Source organism: Podarcis melisellensis (genome assembly GCF_964234715.1).
Source record: "Podarcis melisellensis genome assembly, chromosome: 5".
NCBI classification, from domain to species: domain Eukaryota; kingdom Metazoa; phylum Chordata; class Lepidosauria; order Squamata; family Lacertidae; genus Podarcis; species Podarcis melisellensis.
In genome coordinates, this window is record NC_138537.1 from 37,732,434 (window position 1) to 37,753,756 (window position 21,323).

The following is a 21,323-nucleotide window of genomic DNA, read 5'->3' on the forward strand; positions in this document are numbered from 1 at the left end:
GTCCCCTCTCAGAAAGCAAAAATTTTTTTTTGCGAAGCTCACGAACGGGAGCAGCCATGAGCGCTGAGGAGCAGCTGGTTGCATTGCGGAATCAGGTTACCGCTCTCACATCGGCAGTCATTGCTTCGCAGAAGAAGAATGACGACTTGGAGAAGACGTGCCAGGATTTGCAGGCAAGGTGGGAGCGCGCGGACAAGGCGGGGGCCCCAGGATCCAGAGCGGAGGGCATTGCGCTTGGACGGAGGGGGGGTGCCCTAGTTCCGCATTTTGATGGCAACTTGCAAGACTATCCCAATTTCAGAGCGGACGTTGTATATGCACTGCACTTACTCCGTCACGATTTTAAAGATGAGGAGGAGAGAGTGGGGTTCATTGTTTCGCACCTGCATGGGGAGGCCAGGGCTTGGCTACGCAATTTGTGGCGCGAAGATGGACCGGCCCGTCGCGATTCAACTGCGTTCATCAAAGCGATGGATTCTTGTTTTCAATCCTCTGTGGATGTGGACATTGCGCGCCGTCAAATGCACGGGCTGAGGCAGGGGAAAGCGACTGTGCGCCAATACCACTCTAAATTTTTTGCATTGCTCACCGCCTTAGATTGGCCAAAGGACAGTAAACCGGTCAGAGATCTTTTTTGGGAGGGATTGAGCCCCCCCATCAAGGATGAGATCGCTAGGGGGGACAGACCCCAGACCCTAGAAGACGTGGTGCAACGGGCTTTAGCTCTTGGAATTCGACATGAGGGGCGTCCGTGGCATGAGGAGGACGGGCCCCAAGCGCGTGCGCAAGCAAGGACTCTCCCTTTTGTGCACAGGGACTTCAGCCGTGCGCACCCCTCGCCAATGGGGAAGGACAGAGAGGAGCCAATGGAGATTGGTGGTGCTAGGGCTCAGAAGCCATCCCAGAGCCCTGTCCCTGGTGCAGCCAAAGCGAAGCCTCCTAGAGGAACCAGGAAGTGTTACATCTGTGACAGTGCGCACCATATGGCGAAAGAGTGCCCCCAGAGGCTCCAGAAGCACACTGCAGCGCTGGCAACTGTAACAGCAGAGGTGCAACCAGGGGAGCAGCTTCAGGGAAACGACAGTGCCTGGCTGGAAGCAGAGCTACTGGGGCTCAGCCAGGCGGATCTGTAGACAAGCCCCCAGCATCACTGCAGAGCGTGGACCCTTTGCCTCCCAAACCGGCAGTTCTGCTCACAGCAACACTCCAGTTGCCTGATGGGAGACTCCTCGAGGTTCCAATAACGATCGATTCGGGAAGCAACGCCGACTTCATGGGACTGCAGTTCGTTAAGCAGCACAACATGGCGCTCCTGCCTGCAACGACGCCTCTGAACGTGGTCACGGTGGACGGCAGGAAGTTGCTGGGGGGGCAAGTGGTGCAGCAAACCCCTCCCATGATGATGCAGATTGGCAACCATCGAGAGCTTATTAGTTTCAATGTCACCCACTTATCGGACACACCCATCGTGTTAGGCATGAGTTGGCTGGAGAGGCACAGTCCCGCGGTTGCGTGGTACCAGAGGCAGATCAACTTTTGTTCATCGTATTGTGCTCAGCATTGCTTTCAGACCGATCAGGGAGGAGAAGCTGAGCAGCCATTGCATCTGGGTATGGTGCAAACAGTGCCTCACAAGTACCAGGAATTCTTGGAGGTTTTCTGTGAGAAGGAAGCTGACAAGTTGCCGCCTCATAGACCTTACGACTGCGCGATTGATTTAGTGCCAGGGGCGCAATTGCCTGCTGCCAAGCTGTACTCCATGTCGGAGGACGAAATGCAAGAGCTTCGGGAGTTCATAGACCATAACCTCAAGCGCGGTTTCATCCAGGAATCTAAAGCAGCGGGAGGCAGCCCTGTTTTCTTTGTGAAGAAGAAGGACACGCCCCAAAAAAGGCTTATAGTGGATTACAGGTTCATCAACAGCTTGACTAAGCCCAAAGCTTTCCCCATGCCCAAGATTGACGACCTTTTAGCGACCGTCAGGAGGGGCAAGATTTTCACCAAGCTGGACCTACGTGGAGCTTACAATCTCATCCGCATCCGGAAAGGAGATGAGTGGAAGACCGCCATGTTCACCCCTCTGGGCACATACGAATACAGAGTCATGCCTTTCGGCCTCCAAAATGGCAGCCACGTTTTTCAAGCATTTATGCACCACGTGCTAGCAGGTCTCCTCTACAAAAAGTGTGTCTGCTTTCTCGACGATATCCTGATTTTCTCGGAATCGCCGGAGGATCACGATAAGGACGTGAGGGAGGTCCTGCAGAGGCTGAAGGAACACAGGCTGTACGCCAAGTTGGAAAAGTGCCAGTTTGATGTCAGAGAGGTTGATTTCCTTGGCTACAAGTTGTCCGACGAGGGACTGGCCATGGACAGGGCTAAGGTTCAAGCGCTGTTGGACTGGAAAAGCCCTCGAAATCGGAAAGAGGTCCAGAGGTTCATCGGCTTTGCCAATTTTTACCGCAAGTTTATTAAAGGTTTTGCGAACGCGACGGCGGCGATCACTGACACCCTCAGTTCCAAGAAGAAGAAGTTCGTCTGGACCGAACAAGCGGAGCGGTCTTTCCGGACGCTTAAGGGTCTTTTCGCCTCCGAAGAGCAGCTGCTCCACGTGAATCCCGGCAGACCCATGCGGGTAGAGACCGATGCGTCAGACAGAGCGGTTGGGGCCGTTCTTTTGCAAGAGGATTCACAAGGCAACTGGAGACCGGGTGCGTTCTACTCCCGGAAGCTCAGCAAGACGGAGCGCAATTATACCATATGGGACAGGGAGTTGTTGGCCATTCATGCAGCTTTCAAAGCGTGGCGACACTTCTTAATAGGAGCCAAGCACACGGTGCAGGTCCGCACGGATCACAAGAACTTAGAGTATTGGCGGACGGCTAAGTTGCAGACCCAGCGACACATGCGCTGGGCGGAGTTCTTTGCGGATTTCGACTTCAAAATAGAATACATCCCAGGAGACTCCAATGTTATTGCAGACGCGCTGTCCCGAAAGCCGCAATACTTGGAGGAAGCAGCTTCAATCGCAGCAAAGCACATTTTCGCACCGCAGGCGTGGACGTGCGCTACCATCGCAGTCGACCTGGACGCGGTGCGACGCGCGTTGCAAAGGGATCAGTTTGCACAGTCTAAGATGGAGGAGCTACGCGGAGGGTCGCGACACAACGATGAGTTTCAATTACAAGATGGACTTTTGACTCGTAAGGGTGCCCTTTACGTGCCCACCGACGATCTTCGAGCCAAGGTTCTGCAACAGTTGCATGACGCCCCTAGTGCAGGCCATTTCGGCAAAGAGAAGACGATGGAGTTGGTGGCTAGAGACTTTTGGTGGCCCCAGATGAGAGGAGAGGTGGCGGACTACGTCGCCAGGTGTGATATCTGCCAGAGGTCCAAACCAGTGCACCAGAAGCAGGCGGGATTGCTAGAACCGCTGGAGACACCGCAGCAACCATGGGAGAGGGTAGCGTTGGACTTTGTTACAGACCTGCCCAGCTCCAGAGGTAAGACGGCGGTGTTAGTGGTGGTGGACTTGTTCACCAAGATGGCGCATTTCATCCCTTGTGCCAAGGTGGCGACGGCAGAACAGACCGCAAAGCTCTTCATCGATCACGTCTTCAGAGTGCATGGACTTCCGCAGTCCGTCTTGTCCGACAGGGGGCGCCAGTTTGTTTCCACTTTCTGGCGAAAGCTTCTGGGCATCTTGCACGTCAAAATCAACCTGACATCGGCGAGGCATCCACAAACCAACGGTCAAGCGGAGAGGGTCAACGCGATCATGCAGCAGTACCTGCGGTGCTACGCCAACCAGCGACCTGCGGCGTGGGTGGACTATCTGCCGATGGCTGAATTCGCCTACAACAACACGAAACACGCATCCACCGGGGTGACGCCTTTCTTCGCGAACAATGGCCGTCATCCCAGAACCTTCCCGAGATTTGCGGCACCAGGAGGGGGGGGGCCTCAAGATGCCGACCAGTTTGCAGCGGAGTTGCAAGAGGTGCACGAGGAGCTGCGGAGACATTTGGAGCTGGCAAAACAGGCGTATAAGGTGCAGGCCGATAAGCACAGGAGGGCGGGAGAGGACATCCAGGTTGGGGACTGGGTGTGGTTAGCAGCCCACGCGATGCCGGCCAGGTCATTGGCCAAGAAGAAGTTAGGACACAGGCAGCTAGGGCCATATCAAGTTGAGGCTAAGATCAATCCGGTGGCTTTTCGTCTAGCCCTTCCGGAAGGTTCCAGGGTGCACCCGGTCTTTCATAGGTCGGTGCTCACTCCCTACAAAACCCCACACAGGTTTCAAGAGTCAGGAGCACCCCCAGAGCCACGTAGGAGGGCGCCTGAGAGGGGGGAATCGCCAAGACCAGAACCTCTTAACGAGGTCACAGAGATACTGGACTCGAGATGGGGGGAGGAGGGAGTTGAATATTTTCTCGCCAGGGAGGGCACACCAGCCGCTGCTAATAGTTGGGTGCCAGGCTACGAGTTAGACGAACCCCTTTTGAAAGAAGAGTTCCATGCACTTTTCCCACATAGACCCATGCCAGCTGAGTACTTTGATGACTGGCTTTTCACACCCACATTGTCAGATAGCACGTTCAGGGGTTTCTCTTCCCCCGAGGAAAGAACACCAGAATCAAGCCCGCCCAGGGGATCGTGCTCGGGGGTGGACACGGAAACCCCTTATTGGTGGGAGGAGCAGCCAGAGGAGGAATGGCGTAAGAGGTGGCTGATAGGTCCTTGGCGGGCAGCACCGGAGGAAGTAGCGATGGAAGCAGAGACTGAGAAGCATTTGGGGGAAGAACCCGACTTCGAATACACTTACACAGAACTGCCAGCAGAGAACATTGACGTAGACGACCTGTATCCTGAGCCTACCCCCGAAGAGCCGCAGTTTCCACAACCGGTCCCCGGCGAGCGGGAGGGGGGAAGGGGGGGCTTCGAGGGGGGGATGGATGTCAGGGTTTCTGGGAGAGAGGAGGAGATGACAGAGGAGACGGAGAGCGAGTGGGAGGAGGGGCAGAAGGATGAGGAAGAAGATGACGGAATTCTGAGGGAATCCACGAGTCTGAGCAGCGAGTCAGAGGATTCTCAAAAGGGGGTTACCTTAATCAAGCAAAGGGGAGGAGAAGGGAGAAGCGGAGAGGAGCCCAGTGGAAGACAGAGGAAGCAAGAGACGTCTCAGCCGGAACGGAGAAAAGGGGGTGGAGTCGTCAGCCTCTCGGAGGGAGCAGGATTAGGAGAGAACAGAGAGAGGGGGTTGGAGCAGGGTGTTCAGCCGGAAAGGGTGGAGAGCAGAGCAGGGGGTGGTGTAGCGGTCGAAAGAAAGGTCAGCAGCAACGTACGCGCGCCAAGTTCAAACGTAGAGGCGCGCGGAAGTGGAGAGAGCTCAGGGGAGGAGCCCGGCCCTAAAGCCAGAAAGAGGGGGGAAGAGGCGGCAGAGGATTCAGCCTCAGGCGAGTCACGGAGAGAGGGAACCCAGGGGGGCAGGAAGACCCTGCGGAAAAGAAAGGAGAGGAAGAGGTGGTCTAGAGCCAGGCTATTAAGTTGGTGCGGAAGAGGGGAGGAGTCAGAGGGGACTTCAGCGGTCTAACGTGGCAGACGTACGGCCACAATGCTGAACTGTATGAGAAGCAGAAATCTTCAATAAACTTTTCCTGTAAATAAGCTGCAACGGAGTGAGGTCTCTTGTGAGCTGGGACCAGACCTGGGTGGCCGTGACAGTATCAAATGGGTGTGCAAATATAAACAACACGATCCCATTGTTTGTGTGTATAATACTGTACTGTACTATATATTTGAATACTAATGTTACATTTACAGTATAAATGCATGATGCATATTAATCATGTCTATTATCAGCAAAATGAATGTTATGAGGAGGGGTGCTTATACCATACATATTTCTATATTGAGAATGAGTATTGGTAAAGGTGAATCAGTTTCATAAACAGTATATGAATGACTGCAACTGATTCAACTTCAGCCTTGCTCATTCTCTCTAGGGGGGGAATGTGTGTTTGTGTGTGTTAGTTTCCCCTAGGGTGGAAATGGTCTCATCTTTACCTACTTCAGCCCATGATTTTTATTTTTTTTTTAAGTGGGAACTTCATTGTATATTCTGGAAAAGTATATTGGTTGGGAAGCTTTAACAGAGCTAAGGAGTATGTGCAAGGAGTGAGAAACTAAATTGATGGATGGATGGTTAAATGAATATAAATGAACTGATACCTTTACAGGAAAATAACATTTCTTTTCTTTTTTTTATTCTATAGATCAGTGGGTTTTGTATCTGTAATTCTTTCATATCAGCAAGGAGGAAATAAACTCCCATGTAAATCATTTCCCCCCACCTGGAAGCATATTAAAACCGTGCCATTTTTTTTCTTTTAAAGCAGTGCCCCCCCTCCCCCACCATTTGCTTATCAGTTCATCCACCATTACATTTTAAATGAAATTGCAAGGAACCCCCCCTCCCTTTCCCTCCCCTAAATTCTAGGCTGATGTAGGAAAGTCAGAAGCATACTTTTCTTGCTTTAGAATACTGACCTAGATTCAATTACAGATAGACCAGAAAGGGAGGGTGACACCTTACCGTTCCTCTTTTAAAAATTAGAGGGGGGGGGAGAAGGGAAATGCCTCTTCCGCCTATACCACATACGACAATTCCCCACCCTGCAAAACGCACCCCAAATGGAGGAGCAATCTGTTTATTTCGTGACAGGGGCTTGGTCCAAACCGGGGTGAAACACACCGCGGTGTTCCTATGCGGGAATCCTGGGGAAGGAGCGATTCTATCATCCTATCGTGCGCTTCGCTCTCCGACTCTCGCGGTGGGTCCTGCCGGAGCGTCGTGGGGAGGGAGAGGCAAGCGGTGCCTACAAGAAAAGAGCCACACTGGCTTGACAGCTACCGCCAAACAAATATCAGCCTCATTACACTAAAAAAAAAAACACCTCTTTTTTTGAGCAGCCAGAAGGACGCTTTGAAGCCCAGGATTTGGAAACTGCTTTTCCTCTCACTGTCTCCCCAGCCGCGCTCCGCCCGAGCCTCGCTTCCTCTGAAATACTTACAAGGAGGGGACAACGCTGTGATCCTTGCTTATTGACTTTTATCACTAAATTAGGCATATAAATGACCTGAAAGCGGTGGCTGCCGTATTAAATTAAAAGGGGAGGGGGGAATAAAGAACAATTACCCCCCTCTCTCTTCTTTTTTTCTTTTCCCCCCCTCCGCTCCCCACCCCCTCCATCCTCCCTGCTCTGATCTCAGCCTGAAAGGAGGCCTGGGCGAGATAAGGAGAGATTGGATTCCTCTTCCAGAGCAGCTCTGCTGCTTAAATAAAATAGACCAGAGAGAGAGAGAGGGAGAGGTTTTGCATCTCCGGTCCATCCGGATGAGATACAGCGGCGCGGGGGGGGGGCGGATCTGAATGAAATGTCTGGCGGTTTGTTAGAACGCTTTTTAAACTTCTTTTAAAAATTAATAAAAATAAAAGCAATGAAGTGGTGGGAAGCATTTTGGGCGGTGAAGCCAACGCTTCTCCCGTCGAAATATATCCGCCTTTTTGCACGTTTTTTAAAGAAGCGCATCTCCGTTTGAAGGCACACAAATGATCCAGAGCTTCTCAGCATCAGGAGCCGCTCCAGGCATCCGGGACTTCCTCTTCCACCTTCTCTCCATGGCCAAAGAGAGGTGATGGGAGTCTGTCTGCCATGGGGTACCCCCTGGCTGCTAAGCAAGGTAGGATTGCTGGAAGGGGGATAGAGAGAGAGAGAGAGAATGAGAGAGGCAAGCTTGGTTATTTCAAAGAGCCAGAGATCTGGCCAGCTTTAGGAAGCGATGTTCAGGGGCGCGGGAATTGGGGGTGAGAGAGAATATAATCTTAATATTCAGCTCAATGGAGTACCCTTATAATTTATAGCCACCAAGATAAGGCTGGAGGATATAATAATAATAATAATAAATCGGAAGGCGTCTCTTCTCTTTCTCCTCCGTTCTCCCCCTCCCCACCAGCCCCACAACCCCACTCCCAACCCTCGGTATTGAATTGCACCTTGGGCAACAGTGCAGAGTCCAGAATCTTAACTTCGCTCAACATATGTTTCCAGCAGATAAGTAAACAATCTGGACGTGAAATGAAAATTTTAATTAATGCAGTAATGCTATTACACCTCAAGTGTGCAAATCCCATTGCATTGCAGTGTGACAATGGGCTGGGCGGGGGGGAGGGGGCGGACCACAAAGCCCAGACAAGGGAGCGCACGCGAGCCCCATCCGGAGAGGAGCGCTCGACGCTTTTGCGCCGGAGTGCCAGTTGGGTGCAGACGACGACGCTGGAATCCGGCGTGCACGTTCGCTCCTCTTTCCCTCTCCTTGGCGCCGCCTGATCCCTTCCTTTCTCTTTCTCTCTCTCTCTCTCTCCTTCCACGCCCGTTAGGAGCTTCTCTTTCCGTGCGCGGGTTTAAAATTTGGCAACAGCAGCCGTCTTTCATTCCCGGCCCCTTTTAGTCCCTCAAACTTTTTGGAATGTGATCTTCCCCTCCTCGGAACTTGCACGTTATTTCTTGCTTAGCTGGTTCAAAGGAGGCGTGCTCGGCCCTAATGAAGTATATTGGGTGATTTGTCCTAATAAAAAAAAATTAAGAAAAATAAAAAGAAGAAAGCAGGATTGGCTCTTGCCTTTGATGTGCTTATAAAACAGACCGAACCGAAGCCGAGGCGTGTGAAAGAAGAAAGAGAGGAAGATGCTATTAAAACACAAACGTTTTAAAAGGCAGATGAAGACCTAGCAGGAGAAACCGTAAACTCCAGAGAGATCAAACGCCTCTGCAGCTTGCGTGGGGACCGCATCGCTCCCGAATTGAAAAGCAAACGACTGGCCGGCAAGGCTTAACCGATTCCCACGGGATCTGAGGAGAAAGGCCTCCACCCACCCACCCCAGGGCCCCAGTCTGAGAATCTCCTCCATCCCGGCTACGGGGTCGCCTCTGCGTCCCTTTCCCTCATTTTCGCCCCCATCCCCTTCGAAGACTGGAAGCCGTGCCACTAAAACTTTGCTTTTCCAGCCTCCACCCGCTTCTCAACCCATCTGTCTCCCCTGCTGTTATTTTTCTCCTCCTCAACCATCTCCTCCGTCCCGACAATCTCCCCTCTCGAGTGGTAGGAAGGCCACGTGTCTGGCCTTCTTGAAACCGACGGCCAGCCCACTGTCCCAAAACCCATTTCAATCTCCTGACCTTTGCGATTAACTAGCCCACTTCCGCTGGTCTAGTCAATTTCACAAACCCAGAATTTCACACACCAACTTTTCCTGCATTTCTTTTTAAAGCAAATCCCAAAGGGAGCCTAACGAAGCCAGCATGGCGCATCGCCTCGCCAAGGAAAGGCCTTGGAGGAGTTGTGGGCCAGAGTTCCTCCTTGGGCTGAAGGGCCCCTGGTGCGCCTGGGAGGTTGCGTTGCTTTGGCGCAGCTCGTCCACGTCGCCAGGCGTCGCTTTCCACCCAACATATCCTCCTCCCCACGAGACTCCTGCAGGCAGCATGCGAGCTCCCGCCTAGCTCGGAGGCAGCAGCTGCCCGGGATCTGCGTCGATCGCGGTCTGGCGATGCGGCGGAGAACGTGTTCTTACCTGCGCAACTTTCCTCCGCCGCTTTGAAGCTGCTCCGCCAGATGTTCCGTACAAGATGCAGCTCGATAAGCGACGGCTCGCTGCGTCTGCCGAGCTGACAGCTCCAAATCGAGAACCCCTTTCGGCAAGGAGGGGCGGCGGCGCGGGTGCATTCGTTTTGGGGTTATTTCTCGGGGTCTCGTTTCCAGAAGAGTCTCCATCTTCTTCCTCCTCCTCCCCCCACCTTTTTTGTGTTCTAGACATTGACGTTGCTTAAAAAATACTTTCATGGGCTAGAGAATGAAGATGTTGTTACTGATTTCCCGGTTCCCTTTTTTAAGAAAAACAACAACAAGCAAAAACCCAGTACAATGAAGGAAATTTAGCCAGAAGGAGACGGAGGGAGGGGGGCAGGGATTAAAAAATATATTTTAAAAACCGCACTGTCAAATCACAACCTGGGATCTGTTTGATCTCCCAGAGCCCCTTTGAATGGCTTTGATAGTCCTCGGCGGCGAATTTCCGCCCTTATTATCACCAATCAGCAGAAATCAGTAATAGCTCTCCGAGACTTCTTAATGTGTCCTTTCAAAGGAAAGTTTCCAGCACGTCCGTGGCCTCGCTCGTTTAATCCCCTCCGCAGCAAAGTTGGCCAAGAATGCAGCGTTACCATCTGCAACTAAATGAGGGGGCGCTTCTTTTGCGCGCGCGCACCCCCCACTTTCCCCCTGGCTGGAGTTTGAGAGGGGTGGCCTTTGGAGAGGATTAGGAAAAAGTATAAATAGTGGGAGTCAGTGAAGTTTACAGCTAGCTAGGAATAGCTTCTTTCCTTCCTGAAAGGAGGGAAATGGATTAAGAACTTCCAGCCCCGCCCGCCTTCAAAGGGGAGTTTATTTGAAATCAATGATATGTGGACGAAGACCAGATCTTCAGTCCACTTCATCAAGGTTGCTTGAATATATAGCGCGATCTTATAACACCGCAATCTATAATCGTTGAGACCTAGAGAGGATTTTGCTGCCGATTAGAATGGGCTGCGCATTGGACCCTGGCGGTGTAACCCTAAACGTGTTTACTAGGGAGTAAATCCCGCTGCGTTCAAGCAGATTTGCTCCCAGGTTCGCGTCCATTGGCAGCCTATTTCCGCTCAGCCAGATTGCTCTCAAGCAAACAGGTTTGAGGATCGGGTGCCACTCCCCCTGCTGTTAATCGGGCTGGCCTTTCACTCCTCAACTCTCTTACTGGGAAGGAAGGGCCCGTTGGTTTCAGCGGGACTGCCTTCCAAAGAATCACACTGAGATTTCTTTTGGAAGACAGGGGAGGGTGTACCAATCGTGTCCACTTGTTGAGCGACCGCATTGTTCCCAAACCCCAGAGTTGAGTAGCGGTTCAAAACTCCAGCACCAGCGAGGTGTGCGCACGTTCGCCCAGCAGAATCCTAGGCCGATCATTAAAAATGAAATAAAATCTCTCCGCCTGATTCCCCAATCTCCCTCCTCTCCAGCTGTGTGGGTCCATATCCATCATCTCTCCAGCTGACCAGTAGGGGCTGGGCACGCTGAGCACCCCAGACAACCCAAACTCAGAGAGAGGGGGGGGACTGAGGGCTAAATGGGATCCTCTTGCCTTCCTCTGCTCTTTGGGAAGCGCACGGAAGGCGTGGTGTCTCCTAACCCCCGCAGCCTTTTGTTTAATGATTTTATTGAAAGAAGGAGACAGTTGTGGCGAAACAGGTTTGGCAAGGAGTTCGTTCTCTCCCTTTAGGGAATAGTTCTCGCGCGCTCTCTCGACTTCTTTTGCAATTCTTTTGACATCAAAGTCGGTAATCGGTTCATTTCGGTGTCATGGCGATTATTTAATATTTTTATCTCTGCACGCATAAAAATAGCTACACGCACCTGCAAACGAAGGAGCCGGATAGAGGTGGTAATTTGGCGGAGGAATGAGGAAATGTTGCAAGGGGCGGGGCGAGGGGGGGGGACAAGCGATGAAGTTTCAAGACAGTCCTAAAGTTTTGCCCTGTTGGCATTCGTCTGGATTTCTGTTGAGAGGAAAGTCATCACACAAACTTCCGCGAGTCAATTTCTGTGGCGTCTAGAACACAAATAAGGATAACAATGCGCAAACTTTCGAATCACACAGGACTCTTCGTAGAGCAGAGTGGAAACTATCCAGCATCAACTCGGCAAAATCGTTAGATTGTAGTAAATATGGGCAGGAGCTGTATATTCCGTGGAGCTCCTAGTGCTGGGTTAACGTTAAAAATACATAATAAAATAGAAGAGGGGTGACCTGGGGTGCTGAAGTATTTAGAAGCTCTAGCTCCGTGTGGACATGACATCCTCACATCTATCGTTGAAATCAAAACAGAATTTCGCAAAATGAATATGTTTAAATGGCGAGTTTGAGCAGTGGAATATGTAACCTTGCTCAGTCGGCACCCTTTTCCATTCCCCTTGACGAAGAGTCCTGTGTGACCCAAAAGTTCCAGGAGAAAGATCCTGAGAAAAGAAAAATCGGTCCCTCCCCTCTCCTGCTTTGCATTCCCTTGAGGCGACGCGGCAACAACTAGGTAAATCTCAGCTTCACATATCGACTACACGATGACCACAGTAACGACAGCATTTTACAAAGCTAACCAACCTATTTATTTGAGAGGCCGCGTTGGTGGTGATGGTGCAATATAACCTACCTACCTACCTACCTACTTACTTACTTACTTACTTACTTACTTACTTATTATTTATTTATTTATTTATTTATTTATTTATTTATTTATTTATTTATTTATTTTCTAGAGAAGCACAAATCCACACACACGCAACTCCATTTTGCCAAACAGCCAAGTTGCCCCTGGGACCATCACCTCCTAATGTCCTCTCCATCTCGCACTTTCAAATCAACGCTGTAACCAAACGGAGGAGTCCAGCCAGCCCGTTGCGTTAGCGCCCAGGAAGGGAACCCAGGAGACCAAGTCTCCAGCGCCCCCCCCCCCGCGCGCGCGCGCCCAGGCCTTTCTCCGTGGGGCTTCTGGCGCTCCTGTCCCAGCGCTCCGGACTCTCTTCCCCAAATCTCCAGAGGAGGAAACAGCTGACGGCAGCCCTCCCGCCTGTACCTGTGAGGGCAGCGTTAAGACTAATCTAGCTAGATGTTAAAGGACGCTGAGCTATGAGTGTTATCACAGGGCCTGACAGCAACTGTCAACTGGGGTTAAATCAGCCCGGGCGCGCAGCTCCTCCGCCTCCGCTGTGGGGTCCATTCATTGCGGCTTGCCTCGGAGTGTCCCCTCGCAACTGTGCCTCTGATTGTCGCCTCCGAGTCAAGCCAGGTCTTAATTGTGCCCATTTGTAAGTGGGCTCTCTCTCGCTCTCTCTTTTTGTCATGCTAAACAAGCGTGGTTCAGCCATTCTAACCTCGCCTTTCAAAGCTTTTCTCCTCGGCTCTTTTGTTTACCTTCGCCTGATCTCTCATTTATTTATCTATCTATTCTTCCTCTGCTTACCCTGCCATTCAGGTCCCGTGTATGTTAATTGTGTTATGCCATTTAATTCTAACAGCGGTCTCCAAAGAGCACTTAATGAGAAAAACATCTACAACATGGATCACGTTGGCTATTCAGCTTAGCCAGATGGACAACTGCTACTTCTTCTTCTCTCTCTCGCCCTCCCCACCTCACGCCCCCCCATCTTTTCTTTCTATCCTCCCCTCCTTCCCCCTTTAATGAAAAATCCTTTCCTGGACAAAAGGAGAGACCTGATGAATAGGGGCGCCAAACACTGTTAATTGTTTGGGACAAGATGCTAATCTGCCCTGCTCCAGCCTCCCTTCCGAGATGTTTCTTCCTCTTTCCAGGCCTGCGCCCTCTGATTTGGGATATTGGGGAGGGGGAGTGAAATGTGGAAACGTGGGCAAGGAAGGTGGTGGAAATTGGGAGTGGGGGCGCTTTTGAGGCACTCCTGGACCCCCACTCAGCAGAGGGACCAAAAGGGACCCGAGGGCAAGAGAGCTGTCTCGCCACATTTGGAAAGAAGTGAAGTCATACATTTTGCCATCGAAAGAGCGGAGGTCATCAAATCATCAGGTCTGGAGTCTACATTAAATGATCCTGGGACCTGGGAAACGAGGGCGAAGTGGGCGGTGATTGCACTACGTGCAGAGGGACGAGGAAACGGAATTTCTAGAGGTCGAGAAGCCCTACAAACTGCCGTTAGTTCAGCCGGAAGGGATTCTGCACATTCTCAGAAGCGCTCTTCTCTTCCTACATTTTACTGGGCAGGGAGACGGGGCTAAGGTGAATTCCTTCGGGCTATCCCAGCCCTTCGGAGCTTTCTTTGTGCCGCCTCGCTTTTGGAAATCTAGAGCTCTGCCAAGACATAATCGCTTACCTGCTTAAGTTTGGGGTCAATATTTGGGTCCCGCCAACTGTACCGGAAACATTTCGAGAACTTGATCAGTTCTTTTCAGCCCTGAAGCAAAATATGGACCAGTCCGTCTAACTGAGTTTAACTGTTCCTTTTCCTTCCTGCACCTCCCTTTAAATCTCTTTCCTTCCTAATCCTAAACAAGGTGAGACTTATTCCTTTGCCACTCAACCAGACTGCAAATCCTATGCCTGAGAATGGTCCCCACCGAATACAACGGGACTTAACTGCTGAGTAAACGGTAAACCTGTAACCGATTACCCTGTTTTAAACCGGTTCAGTCTCTTAAAACACTGCTGCAAGGCAGGCTGTGGTTCGACGCGCACTTAATTAGGAGTAAGCCCACTGAATGCACGAGAGATCATTCGCAGTAAATATGCAAACAGAGTGTTATTAAAGACTCCCCTTAGCACAAGCATTTACGAGTTTGCTCAAAAGTCGCCCCCACTCTGTGTTCCATGGAGCTTACACTAGGGTTGCGGCCTCAGAGAGGCCCAGAGGACAGATCGCTAGCTGGGGACCTCGCTGAGTGGCCGGGAGCCAGTCATTGTCTCTGACTCAACCTCAGTTTCCCAATCTGTAAAATAGGAAGAGTTGGTTTTGAGAGAAAGAGAATGTAGCACCATACACGCCCCTGGGCCTTAGAAGCAAAGGAACCCAGAAATCGAAATAAATAAATGGATGGATGGGTGGGTGGGTGGGTAGATGGATGGAAAGAAAGGAGTTTGACAAGCTATGGGCACGATCTCCCTGGAAGTTCGTCCACGGCAGGAAAGATTGAGCAACTGCTTTCGCTACCCACAAAAACCCAGTTCATTTTAATAGAGCGTAAGCAGGATAAATTTCCCGGAAGATTGTGCCCAGATCTTTAAAAATCTTCGAGCTTTCAGGACGATATTAGAAATTGTCTGTATCCTGACCCTACTTTCTGCAGTATTTGCAGGCCCTACCACACCGCCAAGACGCAGGTAGACTTGGCCAGCTTCCTCGCTGTCTAGAAGGTTTTGTTTTGTGTGGATCGAGACTGGATTCACAAGCACATAACTGACGTGTTCGACGACAGATTGTCTTTATTCAAAATGTCTTTGTTCAGCAAATGAACAGAATTAACGAGGTAAAATCCTTCTGGATACAACTCTTCCCCCAATACATTGTTAAAACATATTTAAATTACCACCGTGTTATTCATTTTTTTAAATTTTATTTTCCATTAAAAAAAAAACAATTCTACTGCCTGACTTCATATCTGACATTCTGTCTAAAAGTAAACTTAGGTCTACTTGCACTGATTCACACAAATTGAAGGACTATCTGTTTTAAATTAAGCAAACACTATCATACCATGTTTGAAATATAAACGTTTTTCACCCTTTTTTTAATATCTCTGAAGAGCTTCTTTTTTAATCTTTTTGACATGAAAAGCAATTTTAGCTATTAGTGCTGGATGGTAAAATATAGATATATAGATATATATAACACAGCTAACTCTTGTTTTTTTAATGTGCAAAAAAAGGAAATCGTTAAGTCAGAATACTTCCGGGATTTTAGGAATTCAAGTCCGATTCACATCCGATCATATAAACTCATAGACATTGAGATAATAAATAAAAAAGAAAATCATCATCATCAAAGATGTTTTGGCCTTTCGGCCAAAAAGGGCAATTAAAAGTTTGACACATTTACAATTCTTACAAGTTTCGAGGCCCCTCGGAGCCCCAAGTGCAGAAAGAAAAATACCTTTTGTGTGTTTGTTTTTGGATTCGACTACAAAGTCTCGGAGTCTCCCCAGCCCCGCCCTCCCACCCTCGGAAAAAGTCGAGTCTGAAAAGTCTTTCCCCAGGTGAAATCAGGTCTCCGGGACATCTCTCCCGCGCTCAGGTGGCTTTCGCTTAGGCTCTTAAAATATCTTTGTTTCTGAAGTCTCGTCAAATATCACATGCACCACGGAGGGGTTCCGATTCCACCGGCAAGCCAAGGCTATGGCGACGTGGGGGTTTCCAGGCCGCCTGCCCTGTGTGGGGCTGTCAATGATGGGAGCTTGCCGGGGGGGTTACATGGCTGCGGCGTGCGCTGACGAGTAGGGGTCTATTCCAGTCTTGGTCATGCCTGGGAATAATATGTAGGCCACGGGAGGCTGCAAACTGGACGCCGACCAAGCCGTACAGTTACAGGGCACCACGTAGCCGGGGTTGGTGGGCGACGGGTGGGTGTGGGTGTGCTGGCTGGGGCAACTCAAGGTGCCAAAGGCCCCGTTCTGGTATCCCAAGGTGGAGGCGTAGGGCAGGGTGCTGGTGGCCAAGGTGTGGGGCACCTCGGTCATCTTCTGGATGGCGCTGGAGCTGAACTGGCTGGGGTCAAGTAAGGAGTAGGGCGCGGAGGTGGGGGGCAGGAAAGCCCTCGCCTTCTCCGGGGAGCCGAGCAGAGAGTCCGTGGCTGCCACGGGGAGCCCGGCCGCCTTGAGGGGGTCAGTGTCTCCGAGGTAAGGCAAAGGGAAGACATACCTGTCCTTCTTGAGGAGGTTCTTGGGCTTGCGACGGGGCCGGTACTTGTAGTCGGGGTGCTCCTTCATGTGCTGGGCGCGCAGCCTCTTGGCTTCGTCGATGTAAGGGCGCTTCTCGGCTTCCGACAGCAGCTTCCACTCGGCGCCCAGGCGCTTGCTAATCTCCGAGTTGTGCATTTTAGGGTTTTCCTGGGCCATCTTCCGACGCTGGCCCCGGGACCACACCATGAAGGCGTTCATGGGGCGCTTGATGTGGTCGGAAGGTTTGGACATGGTGGTGTGCCGGACGGACGCCTCGTCGAGCAGCCCAACCGCCGCCAGCTGTCCCCAGCCCCGCGCACCTGGCTCCGCTTCGCCTCCTCCTCCTGCCTTCCAGCCAAGGCGACCCCCCACCACGCTCAGCTGATCATACCAGTTCTCCGGGCGATCCAGTCCCCGCCGAGGTACCCCGATGGATGGCTGGGGAGCGGGGAGGGGAGGAGAGGAGAGAAGCGGAGCGAGCGAGCAAGCAGCAGGAAGAGGAGGAGGAGGCAGCCGCAGGGCGAAGGAGCCCAAGGAGCGAGGCCAAAGGCAATCCAGGGGCGCCTAGTCCGCCGGCGAGCGAGCGTTCTCTCTCGCTCTCTCCAGAGGATTGCCAGGGGGGTCCCCTCGACGGCCCTGGAACCGGGGATCGGTGGCGACGCGGAGGGTGTCTGGCTCGGCTGGCAAGGGACTGAGGACAAGGAGCGGACTCGGAGCCAAAAGCGGGGAAGTTCAAAGGCGAGGCTGTTCGGGACGGCGCGCAAGCTTGACGGAGCGGCGAGTAGGGCGTTCACTCCCTTCACCTGATCGCCCAATCAGCAGCCAGAGAAAGAGCGAGCGAGAGAGAACGAATACCTTCGGAACAGAGAGAGCGGGAGAAAGAGGAAAAAAGAGGAGGGGGAGAGGGAGGGGAGAGGGCAGAAATCACTAAAGACACAGGATTAAAGGGGCCGCTTTTGTTAGACGGCGCGCTAATAGCAGCAGCCAATAAAACTCCGCCCATCCCCTCGTTTTAGGGCGGAGTGGGTGAAAAGAGCCCTTTTGAGCAGGGGGGGGGGAATGGCAGAGTGGTGGCAATCCTCCCCCTAATTTGGGAAGTGGGGTCCAAACAAACGGAGTAAATTTGTCAATGGGGCAAGAGCACGAGCCAAGGACAAGGGCGTCCTTGTTAATGTTTCCTTCCTTGTGTTCGACCCACCAGAAAAGCACCAGGAGAGAGAGATGTGAGGGGGGGCCGCTGAGGGAGAGAGAAATGACAGGCGACTGGGGGGGGGTGCGATTGTTTGAAAAGCAAAAGTAGCAGAGCCGCGCGAAGGTCGCCACGCGTCTCTCTCCAGCTTCCCCTCTTGCCCCTCAAGGAGTTGGGCCGAGCCGGGGAGAGCCTGGCAAATGCCGACCTGGAGAAACGGGGCTGAGCTGTGAGGCGGGGGGAGTGGAAGGACGAAGCGGGATCCATATGCATTAAGAGGGTCTGGCACTTCGATGGGGTGGACGGGAGTGGAACAGGATAGACCTAAACTTCCAGCGCTATTTGGAGTTCATTTTTATACCAAAAGTCAATACGTACTTTATGGAGGCGAAAATCTACAGAGCCTCAAAGAGCTCGAGTTCTGCCCGTCTTAAGTGAACTGGGCTAGGAGGGGACGCTGGACGGGGCGGGCGCGGCAAGGAAGACTTTTGTCCCCTGCGCTTTGGTGACGATGCCCTTTTGTGATGCGCTCTCTCATTCTTCTCCTCTGCTTTAAATCTAAGCCTTTCTCTGTCCTGGGGTTTTTGTTGTTGCATTTGGGGGGGGGGGGACTATTAAAAGATTGGCTTCTAAAGAGAACAAAATACCCACAGGAGCTCTCCCTCCCTCCCTCCTCTCTCCCCTCCACGCCTGTTTTCTTTGAATAATTGCTGCCTAACGCAAAATGCCCTTGGGGAAAATATTTATTAAATGGAAACCATTTCCCTCGAATCCCCAAAGAGCCCGGGTTCTTGAAGGGCCTATTGGCTCTGCGCACCTGCCGAGTTTAAAACTGGTCCAACATCAGCCTTCTCTCTCCCTCCACACCCCCGCCCCGCCCCTCGACCCTCTTCCATAGTTTCCCATCGCCTCCTTTCGCTCTGTAGCTGCTCTCTTTCGAAAGACGCGTCAGAGTTAACAGGAGTTGGGTTACCTTCCCTTCTTTTGTAGATCCGGATCTTTGATTATGCCTTTTCCGCGTCTCGGGGTGGGGGGTGAGGAGAGAGGGTGTTTTAAATTATAGGAATTCTGAGGCTCATTTAGCCAACTGCATGGTTCAAATTTGATTTTGAATTTTACAAAAAATGGAAAAAGAGCACGCCAGGTAATTTTACACCAGTGATTTTAAAGCTGTCAGGATGTAAATATAGGCGCCTCATCCATTTGTTTTATTCCAGTCAAGTAAATAATAATAATAAGAATAATATGAATAAAAATAATATCATCCACTATGCCCCGTGGTGTTAAACATTCTTACCAATATAAAACCATATGATTTGCAGCACTGTCTAAGGGGCGGGGCGGGAACCTGTCATTTTCTTTCCTCTCCGTTGTTAGGGGGGGCCCTGCAGAATAATGCTTACCAATTAGCCCCCCTTCTCCCAACCTCCACTGACGATCTGATTTTACTCAACTTCCTATTTAAAGCAATGGAAGGCCAGTTTCAGTCCTTACACCTGTACAGAGAGGCGTCTTAAACCGCTCTCGGCAGGCAACACCTGCTGCCGACATCATCCTGGTTCATTTCAAAAGATCTCGGAAGTACACACACACACACACACACACACACACACACGGGACACAGAAGCGCGCACACAAATATTCCCCGTGCCGCCGGCTCTCTCGAAATCAGTGTCCTTGCCTGCCGAGAGTCCAAACCATAGTTTTGTTTTGTTGTTGTTGTTTTTCAAGCTTGGGAAGAAACAGCAGCGACCAGCTCACCCCGCGCTTGGCAACGGCGTAGGTAATAGATCGCAAATATTTTCAGAACACCAATCATTTTTCAGCCAGAGACATTCTCCCCCCTCCCTCTGCGCCCGGGGCCCTTTGCGTTTTGCTCCCCAAGGTATATTTAGAGGTTACATGCCCCATACGAGCGGCTGGTTCATGCATATGTAAGGCATCGGTGCTGTGCTGCGTGTGTATTGGTATGTCTTTTTCGAACGGAATCCTCCATCCGACCGCCCCCGCTTCTCAGTTCTGCCACACTTTTATCCAAAGGAAGGTTTCTAATATATCAGCGTCTAGAGCAAAAAAGCCACAACACCCACAGTTGGTGTGTTGTTGTTTTTTAATGCAGGGCAAAGAGTGGCCTTTGATTCCTGAATTGCATGTGCATGTGCGTAATATATATGAAGTGATCTCCTGAATAGAAAACTACACGAACAGGAGAGAGAGAGAGAACCCATGCCATTTCAAATGCTCAGGGGGATATACATGGATTTCGTTAGCTGCCACGATTTAAATAGCTGAAGTCTGGGACTTTGGCTTCTGCCTGTAGCGATGCACGTCCATACGTCCCTTTTTGAGACAACATCAGACACCATCTCCCACCCTCCCCAACTCCCACCACCGTCGTAAATTGATGGCGCCTGCGAATATGGCTGTATAAAGCTTATTCCTCCCGCACTCGCCGGCGTGCTCCGGTCCTGTGGGCTCAGCTCAAGTAATGGCCGCGCGCGCCTGCTATTTCTGAGCCCGACGCGGTGCTCACCAAGCAAACCCTGGCGCAGGCCGGCCCCGCTCGACATGCGCTTTTACGCGGCAAGAATGGCATCATTGCAAGGGCCCGCGTAGACGGCTTGAACGCAATATGTAACTTAAGTAAACGGGCGTGATTAAAGAGGGGTTTTCCTCCGCTGTCGATTTTTATACTTCCAGATTTAAGATGACCAATAGTGATAATCTATGAACTCGCTCCCCTCCCTCCCCGGCAGAAGTTGAAGGCGGCGGTGGCACCAAAACACCGACGAGAGAGCTGATGGCGCGCGGCACAGCGCTAAACATACACATAAGCAGTGCTTTTGTGGGGGTACGCGGGGGTACGCACAAAGAAACATTTTGTGAATCAAAGTTTGGCCTCATTGAGGGCAGTATTTCAGCATGAGTCGAAAAATGAGAGTACCCCTAAACATTTAATTTTTTTTAAGGAAAAATAATCACTGTACATAAGATACATAATTCACCAGGTCGGAGGAAGAGCCGCAGTCCCTTGCCCTCACATCCTATCCCCGGGGGAATTGGAATATGATTCAAAGGCGGCAACAGACGTTCCTTAGTAAATTTCGTTGGCTATTTGGAGGCGAGGACCCTGGGAACAGGTGAGCGCTCTCTCTCTCCCATCACGCACCCGCAGTGGCAAGGGCGCGCGCAAGGGCGCGCACACTACTTTTTCCACGGTCAGAAAACTCCTGGAGAAATCACTTCGCACCGTTTGCCTGCTTGTATTAGGGCGTTGGGAAGTGGGGACTGGGAAAGAAACTATGGTGCCTATCAGGCCAGGAGGAGACCCCAACCAGGCGGGCAAAGAGAAGCGGGGTGTGGAAGCGCTCGACGTGTTGTTGCTTAGTCAGGGCTACAGATGCTGTTTGTCTCCGGGTGAACAAAAGTCCTCTCGAAAATACTCGTAAAGCGCTCTCTTGAACCGAGTTTGCGCCCTGTTTTAGAACACAGCTCACGATCCTGACTGAGTTTTTTCTCGCAACTTCCACATTCTCTCCTCAACTGCGAAAATAATCCCAGGTCTAAATCGGGTCTCTGTAA

General features: G+C 51.4%; 1 protein-coding gene and 1 long non-coding RNA gene across 2 annotated transcripts in view; both read right to left on the minus strand.

Annotated features, from left to right (window-relative positions):
• LOC309369668 overlaps positions 1-21,323 on the minus strand; it is a 171,526-nt gene that overhangs the window by 114,061 nt on the left and 36,142 nt on the right. The window lies entirely within an intron of this gene.
• SOX14 (SRY-box transcription factor 14) lies at positions 14,778-17,567 on the minus strand. The gene has a single exon (XM_081911932.1). The coding sequence runs from the start codon at positions 16,802-16,804 to the stop codon at positions 16,082-16,084; it is 723 nt and encodes a 240-aa protein (XP_081768058.1). The 5' UTR covers positions 16,805-17,567; the 3' UTR covers positions 14,778-16,081.

Coding starts and splice junctions, on each gene's coding strand:
- SOX14 (XM_081911932.1), bottom strand. CDS start 16,804: ATGTCCAAACCTTCCGACCACATCAAGCGCCCCATGAACGCCTTCATG.